The 11,848-nt window shown below is 27.7% G+C and overlaps 1 protein-coding gene across 1 annotated transcript; it reads right to left on the reverse strand.

Moving 5' to 3' along the window:
- Positions 1–9,265: 9,265 nt before the first annotated feature.
- LOC121128454 (putative carbonic anhydrase 5) lies at positions 9,266–10,589 on the reverse strand. The gene is made up of 4 exons (XM_040724039.2): positions 10,458–10,589; positions 10,252–10,322; positions 9,648–10,187; positions 9,266–9,595 (listed from the first exon to the last, which is right to left on the reverse strand). The coding sequence occupies exons 1-4, from the start codon at positions 10,543–10,545 to the stop codon at positions 9,464–9,466; spliced, it is 831 nt and encodes a 276-aa protein (XP_040579973.1). The 5' UTR covers positions 10,546–10,589; the 3' UTR covers positions 9,266–9,463.
- Positions 10,590–11,848: the final 1,259 nt, after the last annotated feature.

Raw genomic sequence — 11,848 nt, forward strand, 5'->3', positions numbered from 1 at the left:
AAATAGTAGTGTCTCAACATCCCCTATGGGTTCATTGTTTTCATACTTTTATCCTTGATTCTTTCAGGGACAACAGCCATGCCCCTCTTAATTAACAGAATTAATGTTTTAATTCTAAAATTGATGTCGTAGTATGATTCCAATCTCATTATAATTGAGCTTCAAAGATAAATTTAAATATTAAATATATAGATTCAAATTATATTTACCACCTCATTAAAATGATATTTTATCAATCATCCTTTTTCAAAATTATATGTATTTGAAGGATAGTTTGATCCAACTAAAATTTATATTTGACTAGTTTAATTTCTTATTTAATCATATTTTTATTTGAATAGTTAATCATTTGTACTCTAAATTAAATATTAGTTTAGATTACCTTTTAATTATTTATTGATGAAAAATATATGAAACTAGTTTGTATTAAAATAAGACATTGTTTTCTATAGAATAGTTATGCTAAGTACCGTTGAAATAATATATTTTTTTGCTCACCAGATAAATAAGATTACAAACAACATAAATATATGCTAAAATACTAAATCTCAACAATAATTTTAACAAACAAGGGAGAGCTAAAGGACGAGACACAAATTTTACTTTTTCACATATTACTCAGCAGTGGTATTATTATTATTTTTTTTTTTTCAAAGCTCAAAGCAATTTTTTTTAAATAGTTTTGAATAATTGAAAGAAGATTTTATTAGACACAAAATTTATATTATTTAATTCATGATCCTTTTATAATTTAAAACCCTTTCAATATCTAAGTTTTAGGTGTTGTTCTCTATAAATAAAATATTTTTCCTTTTTTATATATTCTTTATTAAATGCAAAAACATTATCTTGTTAATATAGATTAAAATAGAATGGCTTCAGAGAAAATTTAAACTCTGTTGTGATATTTTTAAGCATGAGAAAAGCCATTGATACTCTAAACATAAATTCCTTATAAAGAAAACGACGAAATCAAACTAAAAGAAATTGTTAGTAAATTTGTTGACTCCCACCCAGAACAAAATTCTGGAGACTCAGAAGCGGAGGAATGCTTCAAGAATTACCAAATGAAATGGAGGACAATGTTTAACAATGTTGATTAAAATGATCACGTAGTTTCACGTTTTTTTTGTATATTTTACTTTGCTACATTATTGTATCAATGTAATCTGTATTAGAAAATTATTGAATAAAACTGAATGCCGTAGTAGGCAACAACAACAAAAATGGGGTTTGATATTGTTTGATTTAAAAAATTAAAACATGTAAAGAATAATCTTTTAATATTCATAAAAAGACAAGAGCAAGTATATTTTAAAGGGAAAAATCCAATAGCCAATATTCCCAAAAAAAATTATTTTTTTACTATACTCTACTTATGATATCATCTTTGGATATTTTTCCAATAAAAGAACAATATATATTATTATATTAAAAAGTAGGAAAATTCAAATATAGTTTTTCATTTTTTTGACAAATATTGAAAATTGATAATTTTTGTTTTACGTCTAGTGTCAAGTCTTTTTAAAAATAATGATATTGATAAATATTTCTATGTATTTTGTTTTGTATATTTTATATATCTGTATATTAGATTGGAATCATTTCTAACGTTTTATATTAGTAGAAAATTATAAAAATATATAGATATGTATCCATAAATTCATATATATATATTTAAAGCAAAAATATGAGATTATACTTATCTATAAAAAGATATACTTACAATATACAGATATAAAATAATATTTTATCTCATCTATCAAAATGATTAATAACTCACAAAATTTGCTCTCTCAACTTAACTTATTATTGATATACAATTCAATTTACTATTACATTAATTTACTTAAACATACGCATCGAATGTAAGATGTTTGGAATATATTTAGACAAGTCAGTGACAGTTGAACACAACTTTTGCTCATAATGGCGTGACTCCAAAATTCCATAATTTAACGCAACATATCTCCTACTGTTTGAGTTTATTAAGTGATTATACCAGTCAGTATTTTTACTACAAATTGCATATAAATGCAACTAGTCACGTATTGCAACTGTCTTCGTAGTCAGGGAAGATTGTAACACTTAAAAAAATGCAATTTGTGAAAGATATAAATTAAATTGAAACTTAATAAAATGTACAACATTATACACTTTTTGAGTTGATGAGTTATTACATTTCAATGTATTATAACAGATTAAATAATAATAAGATACATATTACAGATCGGTAAATTCACTCATACAAATCTCTTCAGAGCCTTACTGTTACAAATATACCTGCTCTGAAGCGTAAATTTATAAAAAAATAAGGAATAATAAACAATTTGAGGAAAATTAAAAAAACTTGTTGGTTCTAACCCTATTTTACTTAGCATTACAATTTCTCAATATTACTCTATTTTTTCAATTTTGTTAAAACTATATCAACTGATAGAAAAGTATGAAAATGAAATAAAATAAGTTATTTCAAAGTCAGTCAAAATCTAGTCACATTATTCCAAAAATATTCTTACTCATAAATTACTTTTATCCTTCAAAATTTGTTTTTATTCAATGTCATAGGAGAAAAATGGACAAAAGTTAGGGATTTTCTTCACAATAATCTGCTATTGTTGGGTAAATTTTGTGACCGTGGATGTTTTGAATCTTTAAAAAAAGTCTTGTTATCAATATTCCGTGTTGCAATATTTTTTTGTCACCTAAAAAATAGTTGGACAATAGTGTTAATTTTTCTTTATATGTTTCTCGACTTAAATTTGTAACTATGTATTTAGAAAGAATTAAAAAAATCTTGAAATAAGATAAAATTTGTGTATTGTAACTCACCCTCATTTAGATTACTTCCTTACAGCTTACATGGTATCTTGACTTGATACAAGACAAGTTGCCATCGTATGGAGACATTTTGATATTAAGTAACAATTAAATCTATATTTTTAATTTTTAGTTCTTCTAAATAATTAGAGATCCTTAATTGAGGATCTTTTTTGGCTAAAAGACATTCAATTTATCAATGTCGTACCAAATTAGTTTTATATCTATTCATCTTTTTCAAAAATTTACAAGGCTCCATTTTGACAACTTTGAAGTATCCTGCACTTTAAAAATAGTCATTAAAGTCAAAACTTACCTTACTCTAGCTTAATCAAGATCAGCATGAAAATGAAAAACCTGAAAATATATTTTTCAAGACCTTTTGGCTGACACTATGATAGTTCAAAATCTTTCATACTATTAAAATAACTTATGTTCGTCCCGCTTGGAAAAAAAATGATTAAAACTTCAAAACTGAGACAGATAAAAACTTTAGAAATAAAATAAAAGTTGTACAGTTAGGTACATAAGTCTATGATTCATTCTTACCAGACCATATTCCTAGACTCTGGAAAACAAGTTGTTTTTTTCGCCAATAAGTGTTTTTTTTAAATAAAACAAGATCAATTCCCCGTGTATCAAAGGTATTGTTAAAGTATGAATTATCCATTCGAAAATGGACTAAAAATTCAAAATAAGAATTATTCTACAAATGGAAAAAGGGAAAACGTATATTAAATACGAATTAAAAATGAAATTAGGTAAATGAAGCAAGAAGAAGATTAGCGAGTTAGTCTTAGTATGTATCTTCATTATGGTTGAAGAAGGAACATAGCAAATTAGTAATAGCAATAACAATAAATAAATTACAAGGTCAAATATTTTAAAAAATTGCTATATATTTACTAAAATCAGTATTTTCATATTTCATTAAATATTATACTTTTAAGGGTGTCAAGGGTATACAAGTTTGGTCATATTTACATCAAAAGGACAGAAAAAAACGAAAAATGTTGTATACAAGTAGGTTTTTCAGTAGAAATCTTTCTATTACATATTAATAGTAGATCGTTTTACTTTAGAATTTTAACACTAACAAACTAAATATATACAGGGAGCGGGGATCAAATTTTCGCCTAATTTAACCCTTGATAACTTGAAAACGACATTATCAAATAAAAAACCGGTTACCAAATAAGAAAGCGATTCTTTTCAGCTGACGATACGTAGTTCAGTTAGCATCATGCCGTCCTCATATGAGGAGATAAAGAGCTATAAGTGGAACGTGGAGCTTTCGAGGATTCAAACAACAATCAATAGTAATGGAAACATTATGACCAATTTTTCCTTTTTAGAAGATATTCCAGATCCATTTATATGAATCAATATAAAAATTGAGCGTTAATCAATCATAATAACGAACAAGTCAGAACATCATATTTGCAATTGCCAATAATTTAGTAATTGTGTCAAAATAAAAAATAAACACAAAATTAGAAAAATCTAGGAAAAATTTATCAATTAAAAATTAAATTCCAATTTTTTTTTTTTGGTTTTGTCACCATAAACTCAATTTTGTATATGATTATTCTTTGCTTTTTTACTTCTTTATTTTCATTTTCATCAATCAAGATTAATAAAAATATTTTTCTTTTATTTATTTTTCACAAAATCTCCATTAGAAAGAGCAAAAAAAAAATGAATAAATAATATTACATTTTTATATTCGAAAAAAAGTCAGGGAAAACTAGATATAAAAAAATGACGATAAATAAGAAATTCCCTGGAATGGAGGAACTAAAAAGTATTATTAAATTAGTAAATACAGACGTTTTTTTATTTAACTGGGGTCTCCAAACATCCAGTAAAAGGAACAGAGGGTCAAACTACTTGCTACTTTACTTAGACTCATGTATAAGAGTTATTGGATTTTAATCAATAACTTACTCAATACTCAAATTTCAACTCAGAGTTTTTTACACTATTAGAGTGATCTAGTTTGGATTTAACTTAGGGAGGCATGCATAAATAATATTGTACTATTGTATAATTTATTCTCCTTTACGGTCTATGCTAGGCATCTTTGGACTTGCTCAAACGATTTGAGGGTTGTATTTCTAATATGGCTAAAATTTGATAAATTAATATTTCAAAAGACATATTTTCCTTAATTTTTGCTGAGAAAACTGTTTCCATCATTATTTGCAACATAAAAGTGGATCAGAGCAATTTCCTTCGATGTTGTCTTTTTTTTCCATCAGCAATTAAAATATGATTTGCCACGTCATCATTGATTATTTAACAATCATATAATAACTTTACATATATGATAAAAGGGGTTATTTTGTAAACAATGAACAAGTATTGAATATGACACTTATAGTAACATTTTTTCAAACTATTATAATAGTCATAGTGGCTTTAATAAAAAAACTTATTATTGAGTACATTACTTATAGGATATGTTTGGACTTATCTGTTTAGTTCATAAATATATATATTTGCTAAATATATATTTTATGTGTGGTCATACCCTACGGAATAGGAAAAATAAGTTTTGATGAGGATAAATGAAGGACCACCAAATAAATCAAAAAAGAAAAAACTAAGGAGTAGAACACATTGAGAAAGTGAGAAGCATCCCATTTTCTTCTGTACAAAATGTTTGTAAATAGTAACTTATTATACAAACAAGGATATATTAAATACGTACAAACATAGATCCTTCAGAAAAGAAAGACAAATAATTAATATTAAATACAAGGATATTTAGGTGCATGACTTTTAGTGTAATATAATTTTATTTACCTTAGTATAATTAAATCTTTTTTATTGTGTAGAAGACTGGAAAAACGTTCTCATTGCTGTCAATAACCTTTTATATATCTTAATCATATTGCCAAAATTCTACAGATATATTATCATAATTCCACAACAAATCGTATAGTAGGTAGTGTTCACATTTTACCCTATACGGTGTATTAACATAAACAAAAGTACTTCCAATTATTGATCTAGTTAACGAATTTGAATGAAAATTAGGGTATATGCACATCTGAGGACAAAAACTTTCACAAAAATAAGATACCTAAAAAACTATTAGATTAAAAATAAACCAGAAGGCAAATTATATATGATATCAAAAAACGTTTTAAATCTCGTGGTATATTTGAAAGAGACTACGGCCATTCGAATTCTCTTCCCAACAAGCTCAAAAAAGGAAAACCAACTATCCTTTTCCCTGATGGGAAGATATTCCAGGGGTGATCGTCATGGTTTATTTATTTATTAATTGACCCTTAGAGATGTCCAAAATAAAGTTAAATTTATATGGAAGACAAAAAATCACACCTTAAATTATGGTGTTTTTTTTATCTGATAGGAAAGATTTTCTAAGACTGTTAATCAAAGAAGGTGAAAAAGACAACAATTGAGTATAAATGAGCATTCCATGGATTCAGAAAGAGTATAAGGGTATTTCATATTTTTTGTAACAAGATGTTACACCAGCTAAAAAACTCAAAAGTTCTTGAAAGTCAACATACATTCGTTTTGGACCCCTAGCTCTCCAAACTTGAACCATTGGACTTCTCTATCTAGGCATAGGTCGATAGATATCCCTCACTTCACTTATCATAAACATCTTTAAATGTCTAAATTAACCATTTTTAAATAGGACGAAATAAATATTATACAACTAATATAATTGAGTATTTATATGATATATAGTACTTCATTTCTAATTCAAATCGAAATATCACGTAAATAGAAGTTTTTATATTGTAGATAACAATCAAATCTAAAAATGAATCCAATTTATCAAATTTAAGTTTGATCTTCAAGATTATAGACAACAACATAGCCAAAAAACTAGTTTTTATTAAAGCAATATTTTAAGTTCAGTATGAAACTGTCTGTATAGTTTTCTACTTCTTTTAAATCTTTGATTGTTTAAATTGAATCATATAATGTAAAACTAAATGCAATTGGAAGTATCAACTATGAATCAAGTTTAATAAGATTTGGTACTCTCAATGAAACATAATCTACAGTTCTTGCCTCTGTAAACATATATTATATAATTAACTATTCTAAAAGGGGTTGTTTCTGTTGTAAGATATAATCTTATAATTTAATAATTCAATTTGAATAAATATTACAGTTCTGTATCTCAAAATAAATATAAGATTAGTTAAGAAATTTTTCTTTGTATCTATTATTTAATCTTTAAATATTCAACACAATTTTCTAAAGAAAAAAAAATCCTTAATATGTGTATTGCATAAAATCTAATAAATTGACGAAACAATATCAACTTATTTTTTATGTTTATAGTGTAAATAAATAAAGATTCACATATTATTGTATTAACATTTGAGATGCCACATATGAATTACTATTTATAAAAAGAGGTTCAATAATATGACAAATACAATGACCCTCATTCAAAAATGCAACATATTTTAATGATGTGCTTTTGTACCATTTGTTATAGGGTTTCGTTATTTAGCCCTATTAACTTATTGAAGACAATTTTCTAGAGAAACTGCAAACAAAAAATAAGCAATGTCAACTGAGAAATAAGAGTGTAATAACCAAATAAGATGGATCAAAGGAGAGCTGCAATTCTGGAGCTATCTGCGCTTGGAAAATCACTTTAGTGATCCCTAAAGAGTTGGGCTCTACCCACTCTACTGTGTACTTGATGATCACGATAGGCAAACCAAAAACTTCCACAAGGTCGAGATAAAGGCCAAACAGGCCAAAATAATTGGTGAGCCAGTTAAAGGATCCATTGAAGGCAGAATGACAAGGTGACCGTTAATGGCCTTCGTCGTACATTTGATAGCCGCCAGACCACCATAGGTCGCTTAGTTTAGCAATACTTAAATCTTGATGCCTTAAAGGAGGGGTTTGAAGCCTTTGGATCCATTAAGCCTGTTATCTTGTGCAAAATCCTCCTCAACTGAAGAAAAAGAGTCGTGGCCTCCCCACAGGCCGACTATTCTCCCCTGGACTTTGGCCTTTTTAGGCACTAAGGGAAGTTTTTGGGAGACTAGTACACAAAAAAAGGAAAAACTGAAGGCCGCTATGTTCACTGTTTGAGCCAATCTAGAACTAGGTTTTGTAAAGAATTACTCTACCAAGGCTAGAACTGGTCATTATGACAGATTATGAATAATCTGCCCTAATGATTGTATTATGAATTAAATTTGCCAAAATTTATGATAGTTTATGAAATATAACAATTTTTTCAATTTTCAACAAGTGTTGCTTTTTAGATGGGGGAACCTGTATATCTACTTTATTACAATACACATTCAAACTACTATAACCTACAAAAAATTTGCATGATAGAAAATTTTGTAATATGTAATCAACCTCCATCACGTGTTTTATACATAAAACTGTCCGGTTATGGGTTGATATTTTCTCTTTGCATCTAGTCTTTACCTTCTATGGACTATCAAATAACTGACTTTTGCAAAGATTTAAGCATCTCAATAACTTTTTGCAAATGTAACTATTTATTTGAAAATATTAAATCTTCGAGTTTTCGTACTTTTTGTCAATTTTTATTTAAAAAACTTTAATAACTCAAATTTAGTTTATTTCAACTCTATAATTTGGCGGGAAAAAACTCTGTAGTAAATTTTTTGTTGTTATAAATTTAAGGAAAGGATAATTCTATTTTGTATCACAAGATTTTGGGAGATCTCCAACATTTTAAAATTTTCACATATCTCAGTAACATTATTTTTAAAATTCATAAAATATAACATTTTCAAATGCTATATGGCTGCAGCATCTCTAAAGAGGCTCAGTTACACAACCATCAATCTCAATTGTGGATTATAGATGATAGAGCAAGGCTATTATAGGATTGTTAAAACGCTTGAGCAATAGCTTATTAACACCTCGAAGTAATCCTTTTTAGTCGTACTTATTTATTAATTTCATTTCCGTATAATAGTTATAGGTATTAAAATCATTGTAGAAAGATGGTGTTGAATATGATATCTCCCCTTCCAAGTGAATGCCTATCCCCTACCAGCTAAGATCCACTTCTTTGAAAAGAACCACATAGTTATCTGCTTAACATGTAGATACCTGAAAGGTATTTAATATTAGTTTCTAGTGATTTAATAATATATCACGGCGTAATCTGACGCGCACACAAATAAATAGTGTATTTTGTTATCAACTGTAGATGCATTTGCTTCTTTTCTCATAATAAGTATTCTGGACGTTCATTGGATGAATTAGAATCAACACCTTTTAGGCTAATAACAACTAATTATTGAATAATAATTCCAATGTTGGGAAGAATTGGTTGATACTGAGGCTTTTTTCTGTCGGTTTTCAGAACAAAAGTTTGCATGATACAAAAAAGGTAACTACGTCATACACATATTTGTGTAGCCATATATAAACGATTCAAAGATACATTTTCAGACTTTTCGTATAATTATTTTCCAAAAGATATATACATATATATATAATTATAATATACATGCTTTTAAACATAAAATATATATTTACACAAATAACTCAGCTGATATTGTCAGAGAAAATTTTATCATAATAAAAATATTCTATAATTAATTTTTTAATTTAAATTTGAAAGTGTATTCTTTATCCTTCATGCAGAGTAGAAATCAACTTGTCTACCATTTAAATCCTGAACGTCACGATAATTATTAACAAGAGGCTCTCCTCCTCCTATAAGTTTTCTGAATTCGCCCAACTGTTCCGATGACATCATATGCTTTTTCTAAATAAAATATAATCCTATTTACAAAGTTATCACAAAAAAAGAAACCCACCTTAAAAACTGTCCATGCAACAACTTCATTGCATCTGGGAGTTGTCAGTGATCCTTCGTATGAAAAAAATGTATTCAAGTCAGTGGGTAATAATTTTTCCAATGCAAAACTCTTTACATCTACTTTAGATCCTTCAGATTGGATATCTGTAAGCTTAGAGATTAATGGATCTAAATCAGTTATAGTACAGGGAATAATATCAAAAAAGACTCCTAGAACTGCTAAATTATCCGATTTGTTTGCTACGCTCAAAGCTTCTTCAATTGTAGCTCCATATTTTGTGTTAAAGTGAACCAAATGTACTTCAATAGGATATTGGAATCCGTCCATTACGTGCTCGGAACCATATTTGTCCATATCCCCCCAATGGAAATGAAGCTGTGCAAATTTATAAGTATCGTTTGAGAGATGAGAACTTGTTATTGTCGGTACATTTGTCGAACCCTCTTTGAGAGAAAGTTTTGCTGTTTTTCCAGTGTTTTTCATAGAGAAATTATGTGCAACATCATAGTTCATAAACGTAATGGGACTTCCACTTTTCTGATTTATAAAATATGTATGTGTTGAAAAAAATAAAAAATAATATGAATGTCAGGGAACTCACTGCAATGGTTGATCTCTCCACTAGATTAATTGGTGATTGTTTTATTCCAGATTTGCATATTTTTAATACATCTAATTTTAAATGAAATTTTTTATTACTAAACTAATATTTAGTATTTAATGTATTTTCAATAAATAAAAATAAATATAATTTGCATTGAAATAATCGAGTTTTTGTTTTTTTTGTTTTTGTATTTATCTATTTACCAAAAGCCTCCCAGTATTTTGTATTCGGAGAAGCCTTCGTAACAATTATGACGGTCAAACAGAACAAAAAAAGGTGTGAGAGTGTCATTATGACTGATGATTATGTGTACTGAAATTTGATGTGTCGCTTATATATCTAAGGTAAGTTAGTAACACGTGCACCGTTGAATATAGATAAACAATTTAATTAAGTCTCTGGTCTTTGTCCTAGTTTGTACATGTTTTCTTATTTTTAAATATTTGTTTATTGATTCTTTCAAAAGAAAAATCAGATTCTAAATCATGATGTTTTCTGACGTGCACAGACACATTACTGAAAAACTTATTTTCTCAAATGAATATGTTTGATGATGATTCAACTCTAATCTCTAATACTATGTAGTATTGATGGAACAATTCCGAAAAGAAATCTCCATGCCATTTCCGATGTAATTCTAGTGAAAATTACCGATGCCGATTCTTTAATATTTTACATAATAGTTAAAAAATACCATTTTGCTGTAAATTTATAAGATTCACAGTTGATAAAATAAATGTAAACAATTCAATATTGATTATGATAAACTAAACTAATATATATTTCAAAGAAATGGCAAATTGCTTTAATATTTGGAATGATAATTGAAACAGTTGCATTGCGAGCACTCAGAATATTTGTACAGTCTATGAAAGGCTTCAACACAGCAATAACTTTTTCAAGTATTTTCCTTTCGCTGTATTCTAAGCAAGATGGCTTAACATTGTCACTTTAATAAGCTATGATTGCAGTTTTCTGTTCTTGAATCCTCTCCAGTAGATAATAATGGCTATTCCACCGGGGAGATACATCTTGAATGAACTTGTGAAGTTGTAAATAACTCATTGTAATGTATGGATACAACAAAGCACTCAAAACTGCTTGAGCAACCCCAGCTACCATATTAGCAGCATTGTATCTTACTAAATGATGTATTTTCTTCAAAGAAATGTTAAATTCTGTCATCGTATCTTCTAAGCATTTACTTATGTTGGCTGCTGTATGCGCTGATGGAAATGGAACAAATCGAAGTTTAAAAGTTTTTTTGTCAAAGTTGTCATCATCCAATGTCCTGTTAAACTTAAAAATAAGGTATTTGCAGTACTGGCAGTCCAACCATCACTTGTGAATGACATGAATTTTGTGTTATTGATCTCTTTTTGAAATATATTATTTACTTTCTGATGAATATCCGTTACGATGTTGTCTTTAATATATTTTCTTGAAGGCACTTTATAATTTGGACAAGTATTCTTTAAAAGCCTATTGAATCCTAGATACTCAACAAGTGAAAAAGGTTGTAAATTGGCTGAAACCATTTCACCAATTATTTTTTAGCTCTTGAGTCTTTAATATCCAATACTTTGCACTTATC

The sequence above is a fragment of the Lepeophtheirus salmonis genome, chromosome 13 (assembly GCF_016086655.4).
Source record: "Lepeophtheirus salmonis chromosome 13, UVic_Lsal_1.4, whole genome shotgun sequence".
NCBI lineage: Eukaryota > Metazoa > Arthropoda > Copepoda > Siphonostomatoida > Caligidae > Lepeophtheirus > Lepeophtheirus salmonis.

Bases quoted from the DNA above. Each gene is read 5' to 3' on its own strand.
- LOC121128454 (XM_040724039.2), bottom strand. From the start codon at position 10,545: ATGACACTCTCACACCTTTTTTTGTTCTGTTTGACCGTCATAATTGTT. The intron at 10,323-10,457 runs GTAAATAGATAA...ATTTAAAATTAG, and splicing joins AAAATACTGGGAGGCTTTTG to ATGTATTAAAAATATGCAAA. The intron at 9,596-9,647 runs GTGGGTTTCTTT...TATTTTATTTAG, and splicing joins TTGCATGGACAGTTTTTAAG to AAAAAGCATATGATGTCATC.